Consider the following 21,696-nt stretch of genomic DNA (forward strand, 5'->3'; position numbering starts at 1 on the left):
AAATACTTGCACATGCGCACTGGCGATTGAGCGGCAACAACAGAGCTCTCTTTGATCAGAGAAACACAATGAAAACAAGTCGACTAAATCCTAAACCGTATCTGCGTAATTCCCGTTCAAGACCTCAAGTTGAAAGTCAAGCCAACAACGAACCGAAGCGTAAAAACATTGCGGACGAGATTTGTTCGTTCCACTCCGTCCCACTTACCCGCGGTTGCTAGGCAACCATAGTCAGGTGACTGTCTGCAGACAGAACATGGCTGAGCTGTCAGAAGACCAATGAGGGAAAGACAGTTTTTTTTAGCATAATCGATCATTTGTGTAGCGTCTTTTCTCGGCACATTTGAAAGCTGGTGGACGTTACTTCACAGGACGTCGTCAAGGTAAAAGCGTGTTGAAAGTTGTTCGTGTGTGTATCAGTGTTTGCCAGTAGGCTCTGCTGAGGCTAACGTCTACGTTGGCTAGCTAGCTAGCTGCTAGCCAAACAGCTTCTACTACTCTGGTAGTTAAATAGTTCAACTTTAAAAAGCAATACAATGAATTAACAATTTTTGCAACGTGGTGTCGACGGAACAAGTTGCTCTTGGCAGTCGAACATTTATAAAGGTACGTTGTCCTATCGGAAGTGTAGCAGTCATATTGCTATAAGTTCTAAAAACATTGTGGCTGTCGTTAAAAAGCAATTTAGCTACTCAGGCGAATTTATTTACGTTACTACGAATTGTAACATGCACTACTGGCAAAAAGTTGCTTTATTTTGACATAAGAGTCGTTTAAAACTTTTAACCAGAGGGCAGTAGTTCATCCTGGTTCCACGGTGAATCTGTGCGGTATCAAGGTTGATTGCATTTGATGCTAACTGTAGATTAATGTTTTTTTCCCAGTCAGTGTGTTGTTGGGTTGCTCTCAGTACAGCAGCTTGATGTGTATTTGCTATAATGGTTGCGCAGTAGTAGAAAGCAAGTTATTAACTGTATGAGTTCGTTGGTAAATTGCCACAGAGGAGTTGTGCATGGATGCAATTCAACTTCCCATAGGTGATGTCATGATGACTTTCTGCTACAACACACATAGCAAACTAGTTGGCAAACTTGGCTAGTTGCTGTCAAGTATGCACTCCGCTTTGTCTCAAGATGCAATGTCAAGTTTGACTCGTGCCATAGTATTTGTTTATGCAACCGCAGAAAGTCGTTTTTCTAAAGTTATACCGTAGTTTACACAGGAAAGGAAGTACCATATTGACCCAAATATAAGACAACCCCAATTTTTCAAGACGTGTATTTGGAATAATACCCTTTAGGACAAAATCAAGTGTAGTAAAAGACAAAATTAATGAACCCATCCATCCATTTTCTATGCCGCTTGCCCTCACTAGGGTCGCAGGTATGCTGGAGCTTATCCCAGCTGTTTTTGGACAAGAGATGGGGTACACCCTGGACTGGTCACCAGGACAAAAGTTATCTTTTTTTTTTAATCATGTTTCCAGTATCAGTGAAATGACAACTGGTCAATTAAAACAAGATGTATTTCTTAGCTGCTCAACAATTGTTTGGTGACCCCACTTCACTGATCACCGTAATCTTACGATGCGCATCATCACTCATCACTCCTGTTGTTTGCTTACATGCCCAACATTTGTGACACTTTTTTTCAAGCGGGTGAGTGTGACAAGAAGAAAAGCCCTTGGCTTGAGAGAAGTCATGTGGTGCCACCTGTTGGTTTGGTGTCTATAACTCTCAAACCTCGAATTTAAGAGGACTGGTCTTTTTCACACTTTTTTCTGGGATGAATATGTGTCTTGAATCTGCATGCCTTTTTTTGAAATATAAAAACAATCAAATCAATTAAAGTTATAAATTGACTATTTAAAAATAACAAATATTTTTTTTAAATCATTATTTACATTCTCGCCTATTTTTTTGTAACCTTCTGACAGAAAATAAATAATAAAATCCTGCTGTTAAAACCACAGGCATGGCAATAATACAATCAAACAAACTTGTTTACAAGGGGCACGATGGGGCATCTTTTCAGGTGCCCTATTAGTACTTATGTCTCAAATAACATGTCAAGACTTATTGCTTCCATTAATGACCGTTTTGTTTCTTCAGATGAACGGGATGCCAGATGGGATGGCAAATGGTCCAAATGGGAGTGACCATATTGGGAAAGATGCTCAGGTTTGGGAGAGACCGTGGAGTCTGGAAGAAATGAGGCAGAGCAGCGCCAACTGGTCGTTAGCAGCTGATTCAGGGGTAAGAGAGCAGCGCAAACAGTCACTGTCAATCAGGTTTCCTGGACTAATGAGATAAATACTTAGCCGCTGCATTGCAAGGATCTTGACATTATTCCCGCTTTGGTTCATCAACATACCCGTGTTTGTTCCCCCTGGCAGCTCTTACTGTTCCTTCAAGACTTCTCTCAAAGAATGCTGTCCAAGACACATGAGATAGAAAAACAGCTGGACAGTTTGATCCGAGACACCAAGGCCACAGACAGCAGCTTGCACTCGGTCTTCAATGACTTCCTTATGCTCTCCAATACACAGTTCATAGAAAATGTAACACATCGCTTTGCTATTTGTCAGAGTTACTTTCCTTGTACCTGCGCACGACAGGAACTAAAAGTGCCTCAACTTTTGTTTCCTGTTGCAGAGAGTGTATGATGATGAGGGAGAGGAGCCCATTCCAAAGACTGATGCTGTGGAGAAGCAGCCTGAACAGGTAGACTCAGAGGTGGCATTTACCTTGGTTTGACAAAGACTTGAAATAAAGTGCTTGTAATAGAAAATATAAATTAAACAGGAAAAGTTTATTTAATAATTTAATAATAATATAATTTAATCATATTTAATTATATACATTTTATATATTATGACATAATATTTAATACAATTGAATGCCTTCTCAGACTAATACAATTCTGTATGTACCCATCTAGGGTTTTATATGTAAAATGCAATTTTACAGTATTAGAGATTTGTGTTATTTTCCACAAATAAACACTATTAATACAATTAATTAAATGGCACTCATATACTGTATAGAATATAAAGTCCCATATTTTTTCAGTGACTTGTTCATTTTGGGCCATTGTTGGACTATTAAGCAGCTTTTGTTCTGGAAAGCACCACACTGCAAAATGCATCGAGTTCTCATTAGACTTAACATCAGCTTTACAGATGCCACGTCTGCTGTGAATTGATGTGTGTCGCGGTAAAGATAATTACAGCCCCTTTGTGGTGCCGCCTGTTACTTGTTTTCCCAAGAAGAAAAAAAGGAGACATCGTTTTGAGGTGCGGCATTTATTTACCCAAATGAGTGGCCTATCTGGCAATTAATTGGGGTGCAGCGTCAATTAGAATGGAGGCCATTCTTTGACGAAACAGAAAGTAAAGACATACAATATCTTTGTGTACTGTCACTGTCAAACAAAAAGGATTTATATCCAAATATATATATATATTTTTTTTTTAAACAAAAAAAACATATTTTTTTGAGGTATGTGTTTCTGTTAGTACCAGTCAAAAGTTTGGACACTTTTTAATGACGTTTGAATGAGAAATTGTGCTCAGAGTTTAGAAAGGTATTGTACATATTATTTTCAATTGTACCTGAAAGCGTATGATCCCTGTATATTTATTTTGCATAAAGCACAGCCATAATCAAATGTCACTATGGATGTAGATGGCTTGGCATATATTGTTAATTTTTTGGGATGATTATCCCCGGTCTGTTATTTCCTTGCATTACTGTGTCCTGTTAAAGAAAACTCGAGAGCAGAAGGAAGCCGAGCTGATCCCCAAGATGCAAGAAGCAGTGAATTATGGTTTAAAAGTACTGGAGTCTGCCTTTGAGCACCTGGACATCAAAGCGGGAAACTCTGACTCAGAGGATGAGGATGCTAACGACAGAGGCGGGGCGATACTGGAACCCAAGGTAATGCAGAATCTTTGTTATTGATTGATAAAGCTGTTGCACTTCAATAAACTTCCTAGAATTAACGTGCATTACACGTGTTTGTTGTTTCTCAGGATCTTTACGTGGATAGACCTCTTCCTTTTCTGATTGGCTCCGAGGCTTTCCTGGAACAAGATGACGTTGGCCTTGGTGACCTGTCTAGTGATGGTGATTAACAGTCTGTTAAGACATCAGTATTGATGAGTATGGCGCAGTGTTAATAATTTATTTTCACAGAAATGTCAGTGGACAGCGAGAGAGACAGCGTCATTGCAAGCAATGATGGCAAAGATGCAGATGTGAGGGCTTTTTTTTACATTATTATCAAGGTTTTTGCCGTTTTAACATTACTAAAAATATATAATGTTGCATCTCAAAAGAATTCAGACGATGAGTTTATGCAGGAGATGGATGATGGCGTCCATAGTATCAAGAAGGTAAGCTACCTCCCAGATAAATGTTTTTTTTTTTTAACATTATAGACTCCAACTCTCCGCGACTCTGAACAGGATAAGCAGTAGAAAATGAATGCATTTTAGCATTAAACATTTTGTCTTACACCCACAGAAGTCATCTATGTTGAGTTATGAGGAGGACGAAGACGACGATGAAGATTCTGATATATTTGGCGAGTCGGACAAGGATGATGATGATGATGTAAAGGTACAGCTTTGTGTGTGAAGTGAAGTGCTACAGCATTAGGTACAGCGGCTCCATCTACTCAGGGGTGTCTAAACTTCTTCCACCAAGGGCCGTAACACGCAAAAATTGAAGGATGACGGGGGAACACTTTGATACAAATACAATATATACAATATGCAAACTATCGGAACAAAACACAAAACATCTACATCTTGGCTTTGTTTTACAGGTGACAAAGCAAATTAGTAATTAAATGGCCCCCAGGCTGCACGTTGGACACCCTGATATAATCCAATACAAGAGCTATAGCAAAACTTAGGTCTTAAGAAAGACAATCAGTTTTGATTGACACTGTCAGAGAGGGATTCATGTAAGAATATTAGTATATTATCGTTGTAGTATTGATCGCAAACAACCATTAGAGTAGTAGGCTGTTCATCAGCTGATCGAAAGTTTAAAACTACATTCTTTAAAAGCCAAAATCTTGGCAAAAATGTGGATTCAGTGTCATTTGCTGTCAGGTATTCACACTGTCATGATCTCTTGATGGCAAAAGCAAAAAAGCTTTCCCTCTTTGAATGCAGTCGAATTATTGAGCTGCTAAGCAAGGCCTCTCGAAGCGTGCCATTGCTGCTGAGGTTGGACGAACTTCCTGAAAGATCCTGAGGTTTATGGAACAAAAAAGTCAAGTGGTAGACCCAAAAAAATGTGACCGGCCCTGAGCCATAGGATCCAATTGACTGTCCGTCAAGACACAAGACGATCCTTGGCCCAAATTAAGGTTGTTACTGGTGCCGAGTGCAGCCCAATAACCATCAGAGGGCATCTGCGAGAGAAGGGTACTAAGAATAAAAGGCCTCGTCTCCTTCAATGCCACAAAATTGCCCGTTTGGAATTTGACGGGATCACCAAAAAATGGACATTGAAAGGTGAGGAATGAGGCAATGAGGAATGCACCGATTTTTGCATTGGGGAAACCAAGCAGCCACTGAGCAGACGCATGGCACAACACAGACGGACTAAATCTTCAGGTCAAGACTCCGCGGTCTACCTGCACCTCAAAGAGAAAGAGCACACTTTTCAGGACAAAAATGGACACATTGTGGACAGAGAAGAGAAGGATGTTTTGAAAGAGGCGTGAGGGAAGCCATTTATGTTAACATTGAGAGTCCATCTCTGACCGGAGGTGGGGGTCTACGACCACCTTTCTCCCACATACTGTACAATGCTGTCCTTTCATTCCTTCCTAAAAGACTCGGTCATTTAGCCGCTAACAAATAAACAAGGTACAGCCACCTTGGTTTCAGGTGAGTCCATCACCAACATTATATCTGAATGGGATGGTGGCATAGGTGGTGGAGGCCCCACTCCATTGCATCCTAATGATCGTCATTTCATAACCACTGAAGAGCCAACCATTCATGTCTGGACCTGCCTCCTCCACTAGAGGATAAATAGATTGGATCTTGTGCCAAGCTCTCAGACTAGAGCTGTCCTATCTAGTCTTCAAGTTGTGTGTCCTACCTAGTCTTCGGACATGAACTGATGAAGCCTGCTCGGATGAGAGGCGAAACGTCTTCTAAGACAACCTGAACAGTCCAGCTGCAATCGATTGAATGCCCTGAGAATACAATGATCTGGATGAATGAGAAGATTCACAGGCTCATGACTGATGCCTATTTTAGGGGGCAGGGGTTTGTTTGGTTTTTTTGAGGTATGGTCTTAAACTTTTGATCTGCTCATGAACGGCCCATTTCAGTTTAATGGTTCATTGCAGTAAATTGCTTGGTAAACTTTTAGTTGTCTCCCATTTCTTCCTTTTTGCATTTTGAAGCTGTACTTAGAACCTCCTTAAGATCCAACAGTGCAAAAGTAAATTCTTGCAGTTTTTTAACTGGTCTTAAAATTTTGATCAGGAGTTTATATCCTTCAGTGCTATTACTTGGAAACTGAGTCATGTTGCATGATGTGAGCGGCTTGTTTTTCTCATGCGCCATTCAGAGCACAGGCCCGCCGACCTTTGCTGACGAGCTGGCCGCCAGGATCAAAGGTGAACTGGTTAGCAAACCAACAGGAGATCGAGCCTGTAAGTTGCCACTGTATCGATTTCAATTTGATTTCTCTTTGCATTCACTTATTTTTTTTTTTTACATAAGACCTTTACAATAGTATAACGTCATGTGCCACCAATTCACATGCATAATTTTTTTCCCCTTTTCATCAAACCAAAGCATTATCATCAAAAAAGAAAGGTAAAGGCAGAAAAGACTCAAAGCCTCCAAACTCAGATGGTACGCATGGACTTTTCATTTCCTCATCATCATCATCACCGTTTTGTCATTTTCCTGCAGCATCAAATCCACTCAATTGTCCTCTTTTATGCACATCGCAGCAGCAGCTGAAGACGACAGTGATGACATGTTTAAACCCCCAAAGATGGATGATGACGACTTCTCCCCGTTTGGAGGGAAAAGTGGTCTCTTCAGTGGGGGGAGAGGTCTCTTTGATGATGACGATGAGGTATAACAATTGTTGATTTTTCATTATGCTTAATTGCATGACTCTTGCCATAATTTCACACTTTACTTATTTGGTACTTTATTCTGGATTGATTGCCATGCAGAGTGATTTGTTCTCTGAGGCACCAAAACCCAAACCTGTGTCCAAAGAAGAGAAGTCTGTGAGTGAAAGCATCAGAAGCACCACTCAAGCTGCAGGTACAGTTGTATTATTTATATTTTTATCTTTTTTTTTTCTCTTTTCATTTTGTTTTGTATACGTCATAGTTCACAAGATAATGGCTAGGGGTCTTTATTTATTTACATTCATAACAGGTAATGTAGTAATTATAGTCTTAAATGTACAAGTACAGTTTTACAATAGTACAGTATTAAATAATATTGTATATTATAATTTGAATATAAACAAATACATATGAAATATTTTATATATTGTATACCAGTATTATATTATTACACCAATACATTGTGATAATATATCAACGTCATTAACAAATTGATTGTCTTTGTACCAATGGGTCAAAATGTATTAGTGATCAATATTTAAAACAAAACCATTGTGTTCATTTAGTAATTGGCGGCTAACATGAAGTTCTTCATTGCTATGTGAGAGTTATATGAAAGTAAGCACGTTTGATGATTATGTTGTGCACTAAGGGTATTTGATCTTGAAGATTTCATTTATTTCGGTGTTCCAGTCCCTGCATTGTGAAAACATGTCAATGTACGTACGTGTCAGGTTGAGAGAGTGGGGATTCCCCCGAAAATGAGGCTTTATCACTGGTTGTATGAAGTTTTGTACTTTGGATACTGCTTTATCATATTTGTTAAACTTTCCCTTTCAATTTGGTATCAAATTAATATGCAAACTTAAATCATAGCTATGACAAGTGGACAAAAGTTCATCCCATCAAACGGAAGGATCCTTGGACGAATCAGCGCACGTGTAAAACCTTTATAAAAGTTTGAACCAGAATTACTATAAAATTAATTAACCAAATAATCATGTTCAATATTTCAAGTTAATGAAGATTAAAGAAGGTTTATGTTTTTGAAGTGTGCAAGAGTAGGGGGTACATGTCTTCAAGTCCAATGTCGGAAGGGGCATGCGAAAGTTTGGGAACCACTGCACTGGAATGTATTTCCCCCAAACCCTATGCTATAAGGGTAGCTAGTTAGTCCTTTATTTGATTCTTGTAATAATTTTACCATTTTCTTTCATTATCCGCTAAAGAATCTGGCAAACCCGGCAAGAAAATTCCACCTGGTGCCGTTTCGATATTTCCAGGTAGTTTCATGCTAGCATACAGCATAATGTTTTCATGTGCAATAAGGTGATCAAACAGAAGCAAAATCTTCTCTTAAAACAGAAAACAGCCTTTTTAACACAGTGGATGACTTGATGGAGAACAGTGAACATGAAGCTCCAACACGTAAGACTCATGTCCCCTCCAAGCCGAGCCCAATCGCACCTAGAGGTGTAGGTGGTCTGTTTGATGAAGATGATGACGACGACGATTTCTTTGGTGGGAAAAGCCTAAAAAATTCTTCCACTGGTTAGTGTGGTCACTTTCAATGATTTCTTTCCTCTGGGGAGATCCTCATGTGACAAATGTTCATGTCATCTTTTTACAGCTGCAGAGGAAAAACCCAAACCTCAAAAAGCCCTTGACCTATTTGATGAAGATGAGGAGGATGGTGACATATTTAGTGAAAAGTACAGCGCCTCAACTCCAGCTCAAAGCAAGAAGGTGGAAGAGACGGTCAAGCCACCAGAGAAGAATGTAAAGATCAACATTGAAGTATCACCGTTCACAGCTTTATCGACAGTTCATGGTAGAGGTGTCATGAGACAGTCAGTTCCCGAGACGATACCCGAGATTGGGTCTACAATTTACAATGGAAAAAAATATAATATGACAATATATTGCAATGTACGAATTAAATTTTTACTACGTTACCTTGAATTGCTCCTTACGGGGCTATACTCTTCGGCAATCTGTGTGTATGCTCGTGGCACCGCCTCCACCCACCGAAACAGGGAGGCTGCATGACTGACGAAAGGCCTCACACCATTCATGCCATTGTTCTGTGGAATAAACGCGCCAAGGTGCTGAAACCAATACACAGAGTGAACCCTCTTCCTGCCTGTTTGGAGGCAGGAGATGAGGAAAACAGTCACGCATGCGCATGGCAATATGTTGAGAAAATTATGGAGTTAATTTTCATTTATTGTGGGATTATTTATTTATGATCGTTCCAGGCCTACCGCCCATGAGTTTTGATCTCGCAAGATCTTGTGACACCTCTAGTACACAGGCCAGGCATGTTTGAGTTCACACTGTCTGTAGGAACCTCCTTGGCTATACTCGTTTGGAGTGAGCTGAAAGGACACTCCAGGTTTTATATAGATTTTTACAACAACGTAAATTTAACTTTAATAATAATTTGTAGTGCTTGAGCAAGCGCAAAGGAAAACATAGGTCTCTTTGACCACTTAATCATTTATTGGCAACTATCTTACACAATACAGCAGCAACAGAACCAGCAATGTGTGACACTCACACTAACAGCTAAGTAGGACAACCATATTTTAAAGTGCATGCAGAGCCCATTAATTGGAGCATTTACTGTATTATTAATTAACTATTGTGTTTAGATCCCTGCAGGGGCCATCTCTATGTTTGGTCCTGCGACTAAAAGCTTACTCGGTGAGGGCCTAATGAGACGTCAGCTGTCCACGACCAGTGAGGAGTCTGAAAAATCGGAAAAGGTGTGGATAGGTGTTTGTTTCACAACATTCTTATAATAAGATTATTTTCGCGTGTGACTCATAATCCAAAGTGTTTCTGCCCTACTTAACAACCCCTTGTCTTTGTTGCCTCCTGCACTACATTACCATCTTGTTTCTAGAATGGGCTGGTTCCAGATGTTGTACCGACTGTTAGTCAGACCCCAAAATCCATGGCAAGTAGCCTCTTCTCTGATGATGAAGACACGCAGGTATGTCCCACAACTTTAAATAATACTTATGTACTTGACTGTATTTATTTATTTGATCTGTTTTGCCCATCTAGGTGTTTCCAACTATCCCCAAGAGTCAGTCCAATCCTGACACAACAAGCCAGAGCAAAATCAGCCAGCATCATGTGTCGTTATTTGATGATGATGACGAAGAAGAGGTGACGATAATGGCTTTTTGCATTCATGCCTAAAACTTATTGACTGTTTTCTCTCGTTTCATTTATCGTCTCTATTTTCCTGCAGGATCTATTTGCATCTGCATCGAAATCTAAACCTCATGCAGCTAAAACCTTCACACCACAGCCCAGTAAAGCTATCTCTAGCTCTCTCTTTAGTGATGATGAGGTATGTGAGGAGACACATTCTTAATACAGTACCAGTCAAAATACTGACCGGGTAGTTGTGTCCAAACTTTTGACTGCCACTGTATAATTTCTGTAATGCGATTTTACTTAGTTTATTCATGCGTCATATCAGGACCAATGGATAAGCCCCAAAGTGAGTGTCACCAACCAGGAGAATGAGACGGGAGGAATGAAACCAAGTGCCAGTGCTCCCTCCAGCCTCCTGAGTGTCACGTCATTGCAGAAAAGCAGCCTGTTTGATGAAGATGACGACGACCTGTTTGCTCCAGCAAAAGAATCAAGGTATTTACATCATTACGAAGCCTAAAGAGTCATATGTAGGAAGGAGTGTCAGGGTGCAGCACTGAAAAGAAAAAAAGTAATGTTACTATGATAATGAAGTAATTATGCATTTTTATAAGAATAGATTTATAATAGTACAAAAAAGTAGTAGTTTTAGGAGAATAAAGTCGTAATATTGCAAGTGTAAAACCTGTGTTAAGATGTTTTCAAGATCATCAAACCATATATTACACTAAACTAGTGTCTTTAATAATTACCATACCACGACCAGAGTGTACCCCGCATCTCACCCGAAGCCAGCTGGGATAGGCTCTAACATGACCTCGCGACCGTAGTGAGCATAAGCGGCATAGAAAATTGATGGATGGATATTACCATACCAACTGTGTTTATAAAGCCCTTTAAAGAGCACCGATTATGCTTTTCTGACATATAAATGTTGTTACAATGTTGTATTCTCGTGTTAAACAATGCCAACGCGTCAGATAATGAGGTGTGTGCGCATTTGGAAGTGAGCCCTGAAAGCAGTTTTGGACGGCTCTGCATGCTGTGTTTTCCAGAGTTTTTTTTAACACCGAGTCCATTGACGTCAATGCAACCCAGACTTTATTGGCATGCCCAGCACCCCTGCTCTGCGTCGCTCTGTTCACGGTGTTAGCACGTCAAGCAATGGCTCACAGGAAATGTTTGTTCGTGTGTGCCTCAAGAGGCAAGCATCAGACAGAAGATTGACTCCACATTTTACCGACTATTTTTCATTCGCACAATAAAAAGGACCAAACTGAACATCAACACAAGACGCGTCGAGTACTTTTACCTGGTCAGACATGCGCAAGTGCCAACAGGGCAGACAGGCGATTCTGGTGCATGTTTTATCAAAATACAGTGTAGTGAAACATCCATCCATTTTCTATACCGCTTCTTCCTCATTAGGGTCGCGGGGGCATGCTGGAGCCTATCCCAGCTGACTTCGGGCGACAGGCGGGGTACACCCTGGACTGGTCGCCAGCCAATCGCAGGGCGCATATAGACAAACAACCATTCACACTCACATTCATACCTATGGGCAATTTAGAGTCGCCAATTAACCTCACCTGCATGTTTTTGGGAATGTGGGAGGAAGCCGGAGTACCCGGAGAAAACCCACGCGCACACGGGGAGAACATGCAAACTCCACACAGAAATGCCAAGGGGAAAATCGAACCCAGGTCTTCCCGATCTCCAAGCTGTCCCTGTGTTGGCCAACATGCTTGTGAAACATTTATATAATATTTTAAATTGTTTTCAAACTAATTGTGCTCAATATGTGCGTAGAAAGCTGTATATATAGCTACATAGCATATATATCCATCCATACAATAAATTGCTTAACATTGTTTTCAAAATTGTTTAAAAAAATAATAATAATAATTAAGGTGTGGCACCTTTTATTTTGTCATGGCGGTACGCCACGATCAATTACATGTAGCGGAAAACCCTGTGTCATGTCATTAATACACTGCATGAGTCCATCTGTATTCTTAATATACTGTTTTTTTGTTGTTGTTGTTTTTTTTTTTTTTTATCAGAAAACGTCTTTCCATGTTAGCATCCCATTATACCGAACAAAATGCAACCAGAACTGGCAGTTACGTCGCCTGTCTGTGATGTCATCAGCAGTTACCATTTTATAGTTGTATAATTATAGTTTTACGTGCATAAAACAATTCTAAATGCGTAAAATGACGAATGAAAGGGATAAATGTACATTTAAGGTTACTTTTACTCTAATTGAAGACTACTATTCCCAAAGATACGTTGTGGCAGCGAGACACCCCACGAACACCATCTTTCTGTTTCTGTCATGAGTTATTGCTTGGATTCAATAGTGTTTCTCACCGTCTTTGTCGAAATGCGGGCACTTGCAACTTTCTATGGCTCCATTTTGGGTCACAGTATTGAGGTGAGAAACACCATTGAATTCAATAAAAAATGTATCTCAAAGCAGGAAGGTGGTGGTGGTTGATCTCGCTGCCACATCGTGTCTTTGGGGACAGACCATCAACAATCATGTTTTCAATGAAGGTGAAAGTAACCTTAAATGTTCATGTATTCCTTTTATTCATCATTTATATGTATTTATATGCATTTTGCATTGTTTTTCTGCATGCCAAACTAATTGTAAAACTATAAAAATTTTAACATTTTTGGCTTTCTGGAGTGAATTTATTGGATTTACATTATTTCTTATGAGAAAGACTGATGCGGTTAGCGTCTGTTTCGGTTAGAGTCAGATCTTTTAGAACAAATTAATGACGCCAACCACTGTACTCAGTAAAGAATGGGTTGTCTTGCCGAGGACTGTTCTCTAATCTTGCATTTCTTTTACTCTTCACACAGTCAGAAGAAACCACAGAGGGTTTCTCTTTTGTTTGAGGATGAGGATGATGCAGATGATAGTGGGTCCCTGTTTGGCATTAAACCAAACAACACAAACACAGCAGCTAAAGTGAGTGTGACTTTGCTATGTAGTTGCTCATAGGTTGTGTAATCTATTACACTTATCTTTTTTTCAACCTGTGGATCCTTAGCCCAAATCACAAGAGGCATCGGATGCTAAGAAGAAAGTGCCGGAGAAACCATCAGTGCCGGAGAAAACACCAGTAAAGCCCCCTGGGACGTCGTCGTCACTTGAGAGCAGTGAAAGTAAAAAGAAGCCTGTTGGAGCCGTCAGCCTGTTTGGGGGCATTGACGTTCTTGCCAACAAGCAGACAAAGAGCATGTTGGATGAAGATGACGACGACCCGCCACCAAACATTAAGACGCAGGAGAAAGTCAAAACAAATACTCTCAGTCTGTTTGATGATGATGATGATGATGATGATGATGATGATGATGATGAAGAGGAGGACAAGCCTGCTCCAATTGTCATCCCCAGTAAAGGTACAGCCAGAGATGCTCCAAAGGTGTGTATATCCTTTAGTTGTAGCTGCACTTTTCATCCTGTTGTCAGCATATTTACATACTATACGTGTGTTTACGGTTTACAGCCTGTTGAGGAGCAACCGCAGGCAAAAAGCACCGGTGTGTTCCTTGATGAGGAGTTGTTGTTTAGTTCCACCCAGCAGAAGGACAATGACCCAGATGTTGACCTATTTGCCACCTCGAACAAAACCACAGTTAGTAATTTCATGGTTTATACACGCACTGGCCACTACTCGTGTTAGGTATACCTGCACTGAGAGCTCAAGTATCAAAAATACAAATGAGGAGGCTCATTTTTTTTCTATTACTGTAGAACTGGGGTATTTCTAATACTGTGAACCTTTCATCTAGTGCAAACAACAATACTGTAGTAAACAGTATGCGGCGCCCTTTTACTTTTTTGCTGCTGAGAGGGTGGGAATGGGTCCACTGTCTCGATGACACGATTTTACAGAGATAGACAGTGTAAGGAAACGTGACAATGTGAATGAAAAAGCGGGCAACAAAAATGACTGCTTCCCAGCCTTTCCTCTCTCTCATCCTCCTTCCAGGATCATGCAAGTGCGCACCATTTATAGCTTTTGTGTACGTACGTGAGCGCACACACCCACGTGTGCCTGCGTGACCACGCATCTCTACAGACTAGTAGACACAGTGCTCCTCTCCAAACTTATAACTAGGGATGCTCCGATCAGGGTTTTATGGTGCCGATCATCCATGAGTGAAATCGACCGATACCGACCACATGGATCAATTATACATTTTTACATTTATATATGAGTGCTATTGGCCAGGGGTGCCGTATAAGGGGAAAGGTCAGGACAATTCCATGGTCCTCTGACTGCCAGGGGGCCCAAAAAATAGGTTATGACTAATAAAATTAATAAATAATTAATACAAATTGGGGGGGGAGCAATGTAAATTAATTCGATGTCATGGGGCCCAGAATTCCTGGCTGCACTCCTGCTATTGGCTACATGATATGAAGAAAGGAACCATAAAATACTTTTTCAAGAGAAGATATATCACTCGTGAAACAGAGTATGAGACGACTTCTGTAAGGAGACGTTGGATGTGAGAGTACATTTATAGAGCCCCATCCGGACTTCCAGGTAGCACATAGGTGGGCTCCAAGCAAGAGAACAGTCTGCGAACCAAGTGTCTTCCACTGCTGACAAAGGCTGGTCATCTCGCTCGATGAATTCAATTATTTTTCGGGTTATTGGCTTAGCCTTCTGCCCAGCGTTTTGACTGCGTAAGTTGCTGTTTGACTGATCACAGAGCCTCAAAAATTCACCATACTCCATCAAGCGTTTGTTCTCCAAATGCTGTGTTAAAGCTTTTTAACGTGCTACCCCCGCAAGATATTTTTCATGGCATGCGTTGGCAGGTAAGTTCCACACCTATCACCTGCTGTGACTAGATGCAAAAGAACTTATTCTTTCGTGTGTGTTCTTCCGTAGGATTTTGCATCTAGTCACAGCAGGTAGATTGAGCTAGCATTACCTTCATACATCTACATATACAACATGCATTCAACAGGGATCACTGCATCCTGCAATAGTAGGAGCCACAGGTGATCAGCTTTTGTGATCAACATTGAAAGGCATTATGCCGATTATGTTTTTCACGGAAATACAGCTCTACCAATGTCAAACAAACCTCATCTGGATCAGCACAAAAATGTACTGTACACCTTCATGGGTGACCACAGCTTACATATTGTATTATGTACTGAGAAATTAAATGAAAGAAATCATTTCTTGCCATAAAACGAAAGAAAACACTACATTCTGCGCCTCTTATTTATCCATATTCGAGCTAAAATATGTGGGTTCTTCCTCGTCGCATCCCTCACTCCTCTACCAAGTATCAGACACAAGTGTCAATCAAAGCTGAGCATTTTCATCTTTGATCATTTCTTTATTGGTCCGACTTAGACTGTGCCGGTGTACCTAATGGAGTGTCCACGGAGTATTAACATATTCTGTTTCTGTGTCTGCATGTGGATATATTCCATTGCATGGTAAGATTACGCAACTGTGTTTATTTTACAGAGCACAAAGCTCAGCTCAGTGAAGCCGGCGACACCAAGTCTATTCTCAGAGGATGAGGAGGATGACCTCTTCAGCTCTAACAAGGCCAGAAGTCCTCCCCCGGTACTAATTGAGTTATTATGCAAGTTTATCTCATTTAAAGATGGCTGGACTTCTTCTAATACTTTATCATTGAAATCAGCCTCACATTTGTTGTTTTTTGTGGGGGGGTTGTGGAATCTTCCTCAGAAACTAGCAGAGAAACCCAGTATGTCTCATGACAGAGCACCGCTACTCAATCCAGATTCTGAATCAGTTTCAGATATGCAGGTAAGTAGAGGATAAACGCTTGCTGTTGTCCCAGTAGACAACTGAACTGATTTCTTAAAGCCACCAGCATATGTACCACTGTGGCTTATCTTTTATAGCATTTCCTGTTGTTTTGACAATTGCAGTGCAGAAATTATACCACTGTCTGTTAGTGAAGTGTGGAAAAATATGATTTCTTTGGTTAAATTGTGCATTTGCTGTAATCTCAACTACACAGAAACCTGCACCAAGTCCTGTAAAACCTAAAGAGCCGTCATCAAGGATTGGCAAACTTCAAGTAATTTATTTCATTCACTCAAAAGTCATCATTTGTGGCTTTTTATTCTTTTTTCTGCTACTTTTTTCCTCTCCATTGTAAAATTTATTTTGTCTTGTTTCCGCATTCTAACTTTACAGCTTGTGACTCTTCCTGTCACGTTAACAAGATGATTCTTATGCATCATTGGGTCGTTTCTGTTTCTGCCTCCATTCACAGTTGTCACTCCTATTGGTTTCAGTATTCTAATTTACAAATATATTCTGTGCATTTATAGGTTTTTCCACCTTTTGATGTGATTGTTGTACTTTGTAGGCAAGTCTGAAGATCAACCCCACTGTGTTGCTCCCTGGTTCAGTCCCCATTATGCCTGGGGCTGTGAGTGTGCTCCCTGGTCTGGATCCCAGTTCGTCTTCTGGGGTATCCAGCTCTAGTCTGAGCCCCAGCCCTGCTACAACTCCTATTGGAGCCCAGACCAACATTGAGGGGGCAGTGAGCTTCGACACGCCACTCCAGGCTTCCACTTTGCAGAGTGCACACAAGGTAGGTTGTGTACTGTTGATTGACTTTGCCAGAGAGGTATCACAATTACAGTGGTGTGGAAAAAGTGTTTGCCCCCTTCCTGATTTCTTATTTTTTTGCATCACACATCACACATTTGCATCAAATGTTTTAGATCATCAAACAAATTGAAATATTAGTCAATGACAACACAACTGAACACAAAATGCAGTTTTTAAATGAACATTTTTATTATTTGGGAAGAAAAAAAATCCAAACCTACATGGCCCTGTGTGAAAAACTGATGTAACTGTGGTTTATCACACCTGAGTTAAATTTCTCTTGCCACACCCAGGCCTGATTACTGCCACACCTGTTCCCAATCAAGAAATCACTTAAATAGGACCTGCCTGACAAAGTGAAGTAGACCAAAAGATCCTCAAAAGCTTGACATCATGCTGAGATCAAAAGAAATTCGTGAACAAATGAGAAAGAATGTAATTGAGATCTCTCAGTCTGGAAAAGGTTATAAAGCCATTTCTAAAGCCTTGGGACTCCACGAACCACAGTGAGAGCCATTATCCACAAATGAAGACAACATGAAACAGTGGTGAACCTTCCCGGGAGTGGCTGGCCAACCAAAATTACTCGCAGAGTGGAGCAACGACTCATCCAAGAGGTCACAAAACACAACATCCAAAGAACTGCAGGCCTCACTTGCCTCCGTTAAGGTCAGTGTTCATGACTCCACCATAAGAAAGACACTGGGCAATGGCAGAGTTCCAAGATGAAACCCACTGCTGACCAAAAAGAACATTAAGGCTTGTCTCAATTTTGCCAGAAAACATCTTGATGATCCAAGACCTTTGGGGAAATACTCTGCGGTCTGACGGGACAAAATTTTTACTTTTTGGAAGGTGTCTGTCCCATTACATCTGGCGTAAAAGTAACGCCGCATTTCAGAAAAAGAACATCATACCAACAGTAAAATATGGTGGTGGTAGTGTGATGGTCTGGGGCTGTTTTGCTGCTTTAGGACCTGGAAGACTTGCTGTGATAAATGGAACCATGAAATCTGCTGTCTACCAAAAAGTCCTGAATGTCCGGCCATCTGTTGGTGACCTCAAGCTGAAACCATCTTGGGTTCTGCAGCAGGACAATGATCTAAACACACAAGCCAGTCCACCTGGGAAAGGCTGAAAAAACTGCATTTTCTGTTCAGTTGTGTTGTCATTAACTAATATTTAAAATTGTTTGATGATCTGAAACATTTAAGTGTGACAAACATGCAAAAAATAAGAAATCAGGAAGGGGGCAAACACTTCACTGAGTATATTTTCCCTAGTAAAAAAAAAAAAAAAGTGAATCTTCTAATTTACAATCTACTAACTTACTAACTACTAACTTAACATCTTTTTATGCAGAGTCGCATCAAAGGGTCTGTACGTCGAAGACCTCAGTCCAGAGTAGCAAGACAGCAAGCAGTTCAAAGATCCGAAGAGGAGCAAGAAGAGGTCCCTGGTGGACACCTCTCTGAGTCTAACCCCACTTTGTCATCTCCAGATGACTCAAGCCAGGCTCCCGCTCTTCAGATTGCAGCATCAACCACATCCTTGCCTGACAGTCTACCTTCTCAACCTCAACCAACTCAAATCTCCACCAAGCCCTCTCTACCAACATCGCCTCTATCCACAAATGCAAAAAAGCAAGACTCTAGCAGCCACAACCAAGGCAAGGTACTTCCTCCCTTTGAGGAGGGCGACCTTTTTGGTTCCAACAGCCTTTTTGGATCCATCTCTGTCACCACCAACGTTCAACATCAGGCAGACACCGGAGCAGCAGTGAAGAAAGATAAAAGCAATCTCCCATCTATTTTCGATGACAATGGTGATGACCTCTTCCAAAAGGTGACATCAACTTCAAAGACTGCCAAGGTTTCATCCTTTTTAGAAGAAGACGATGAGGACATATTTGGAGTAAACTCAATGTCCACGTCCTCCGGTAGTAGCGCCATCAAGAGTAGCAAAAGCTTTTCAAAGCAGGACATTTTCGAGGTAACTGTTTTTTTTTTCTTTTACTGATTTCTCATAAAAATACAGTGGATCCTCCAAAGTTGACCACAATCCATTTTGTGACCCCTCAAAGTTGTACAGTTATTAGACAAATGACTTAAAAGTCCCAGCAGTGCCCATGCAAAGACGTTTTGCCATGTTTTTTAACCAATCTTGCTCAAATTTGACATACATATGCTTGTCATTCCCTAAACGTGTGTACCATATTATACCATAACGTTATAGTGTGTGTTTAGCATTGACCTGTGTGAGAAATTTCAAGCAAATCCAACCCATGGGGTCAAGAACAGCGCCACCATTTGGTGTATTTGTCTGAAAAATCTTAGCACATGCAACACAGTAGGGGTGCATGTTTTGACATTTTGCACCCTTTTGTGTGCAACAGTTTAGAGTAGAAAAGTTAGCTTACACATTTTCCCAGCCTCATTAACTCATTTTCTGTCTTGGCAGGATGACGTAGTAACAACTTTGCCAAAAGTCCAAAAGAAGGACAAAGACAAGCGCATTGATTTCAGCCTGTTTGATGACAACATAGACATATTTGCTGACCTGACAGACTCTCTTACACCAAAGCATAAGACGAAGACAAAGGGAGCGACCACGTCCATATTTGATGACGACATGGGTAAGCAAAGATAAGTCATACATAGCAAAAGTGGTCTAAAGGGATAGTTCATATTTTTGACCTGAAGTTGTATGACATCCCCATCAGCAGTGTAGTACAGCAACAGTGACTTACCCCTGCAATTGGTCCCATGAGCCCCGTTCTGGTCGGAGATCCGCATAGTTGCTGGGCCCATAAAAGAGTTTGGCTTCTCAAAACAATATGAGTTAAAAAGCATGTGCATTCTTGTGTATATGATAAAGACGCTTGCATTTTCTTCCGCGACGGACGTCCGTGACCGTCTTGTTTACATGTATGTACCGCAGTGGAAGAAGATGCGAGCGTCTTCATCACATACACAAGAATGCACAGGCGACAGTGCGCAGGGATACGGCGGGAGACAAATATAACGCCTAGGGATTTGTGAGGTTCAAATTTTTCGAGGAGGCATTTTAGTGATGCAAATGTATTACACTTTTGAGCGCATATTTGTTTTGAGACGCCAAACTCTTTCCTTAAATGGCCCCAGCAACTAATGCAGGCTACATTCCTCGTCAAGGATCTCCCACCAGAACTGGACTCACTGTTGATGCACGACACTGCTGATGGGGATGTCATACAAGTTAATGTCAAAAAATCCGAACTATCCCTTTAAATGTTCATTTAGAACCTGATATTCTATCTATTCTGTTATTGTTAAAGATGACATCTTCACACCAAGCGTAGTCAAAACCACCACAAAGGCGCCTCCGAAATCAAAGATTTCGCCCCCCTCCCAGGAGAGCAGCACAGCATCAGACTCAAGCAACATATTTGATGATCCACTTAATGCTCTCGGTGGGAACTGAAATATTTTGACTAGATTTGTATCATTGTGAATCAGCTCTTTGTAACATGTAGAGATCGGACACACTGTTAATGCAGATATTTATTCATATGCATATCAATACGGCCATTTTGTGTACCGCAAATAAATAATGTCATTACATCAAATCCTATAATGTAACGTTTAATTCAGTACTGTTGATGGTTATTGTACATGATAGCACTTTATAAGCATAACTGTGTGCTTAGCCTCAAAGCCTGGAGAAATTAACATTAAATTGTTTTGAATGATGTTCATTTGGCTTTGCCATGTTGAGATTGTATAGGTTTGTGCCAAGTCATGTTTATGTCAAATCAATGTGCTCTTTTTTTCCACTGTCTTAAGTTTTTGACCATTGAACATTTTTATCAACAAGAGGCCCATGCATTTCTTAACTTTTGCTGTGATAATAAGAAATGTAATTTTTATTAATAACTAAAAAGAAACGTATTTTATACTATCTGGAATATCTGTGTGATTATTTGAAACTTCCTTTTAATGTGTTGTGTGTGTCTTAATTGAAGTTTCTTACTTACTCTTATTTGGATGGATCACTAGTTTATTATTATATCATTGTCTTTTTCAGTTTTACCAAGCACCAAAATGTGATTAACCCTTAGGAGGTCCTTAAAATTAAGTGATTTTTAAAAAGACAGCTTCCCTAAAACTGCAGTAAAAATACCAAAGATTCATATTTTGGTACACTTTAAAGGAGTCACTCTTAAAACTCCTTTGGCCTGAAATATTAATCATATTGTTCATATATTTAAACTTCAGTATGTCACTACTGTCTTTTTAAAGTAATTTTGCCTATTTTTTAAGGAGTATTTGGCATTTGCTTATTATTAGGCTTAGACGTTGAATGTTAATGCTTTATGTTTTTCTATGTTGTCAGATTATAACAGAAAAAAATTCATACTCAAGTTCTTCAAGACGGCTGCACGGTGGCCGAGTGGTTAGCATGTTGGCCACACAGGAGATTGTGAAGACCTGGGTGCGAATCTCTGCTTGGCCATCTCTGTGTGGAGTTTGCATGTTCTTCCCGTGTGTTTGTGGGTTTTCTTTGGGTACTCCGGTTTCCTCTCACATTCCAAAAACATGCATGTTAGGTTCAGTGGCGACTCTATATTGTCCATGGGTATGAATGTGAGTGTGAATGGTTGTTTGACTATATGTGCCCTGCGACTGTACCCGGCCTCTCGCCCGAAGTCAGCTGGGATAGGCTCCAGAATACCCCCGCGAGCCTGATGAAAATAAGCAGCATAGAAAATGGATGC

General features: G+C 40.5%; 1 protein-coding gene across 5 annotated transcripts; it reads left to right on the top strand.

Annotated features, from left to right (window-relative positions):
* The first annotated feature begins 170 nt into the window (after window positions 1–170).
* washc2c (WASH complex subunit 2C) lies at window positions 171–20,888 on the top strand. 5 transcript variants are annotated; one of them, XM_054799355.1, is made up of 31 exons: window positions 175–383; window positions 2,112–2,255; window positions 2,396–2,560; window positions 2,655–2,723; window positions 3,768–3,938; window positions 4,034–4,127; window positions 4,197–4,258; window positions 4,340–4,396; window positions 4,527–4,622; window positions 6,603–6,687; window positions 6,833–6,892; window positions 6,997–7,121; window positions 7,225–7,318; window positions 8,355–8,408; window positions 8,491–8,676; window positions 8,756–8,904; window positions 9,780–9,893; window positions 10,034–10,123; window positions 10,198–10,302; window positions 10,388–10,489; window positions 10,622–10,791; window positions 13,171–13,279; window positions 13,362–13,736; window positions 13,821–13,949; window positions 15,813–15,914; window positions 16,041–16,121; window positions 16,339–16,398; window positions 16,693–16,920; window positions 18,303–18,932; window positions 19,401–19,575; window positions 20,257–20,888. In XM_054799355.1, exons 2-31 carry the CDS (start codon window positions 2,112–2,114, stop codon window positions 20,400–20,402), a joined length of 4,227 nt encoding a protein of 1,408 aa, XP_054655330.1. In that variant the 5' UTR covers window positions 175–383; the 3' UTR covers window positions 20,403–20,888. The 5 variants fall into 5 exon arrangements, with proteins under 5 accessions (XP_054655333.1, XP_054655331.1, XP_054655330.1 ...); XM_054799354.1 differs by having other exon boundaries at window positions 176–383; window positions 6,994–7,121; XM_054799356.1 differs by lacking the exon at window positions 8,355–8,408 and having other exon boundaries at window positions 174–383; window positions 6,994–7,121.
* The last annotated feature ends 808 nt before the right edge of the window (window positions 20,889–21,696 follow it).

Source organism: Dunckerocampus dactyliophorus, chromosome 14 (assembly GCF_027744805.1).
Source record: "Dunckerocampus dactyliophorus isolate RoL2022-P2 chromosome 14, RoL_Ddac_1.1, whole genome shotgun sequence".
NCBI lineage: Eukaryota > Metazoa > Chordata > Actinopteri > Syngnathiformes > Syngnathidae > Dunckerocampus > Dunckerocampus dactyliophorus.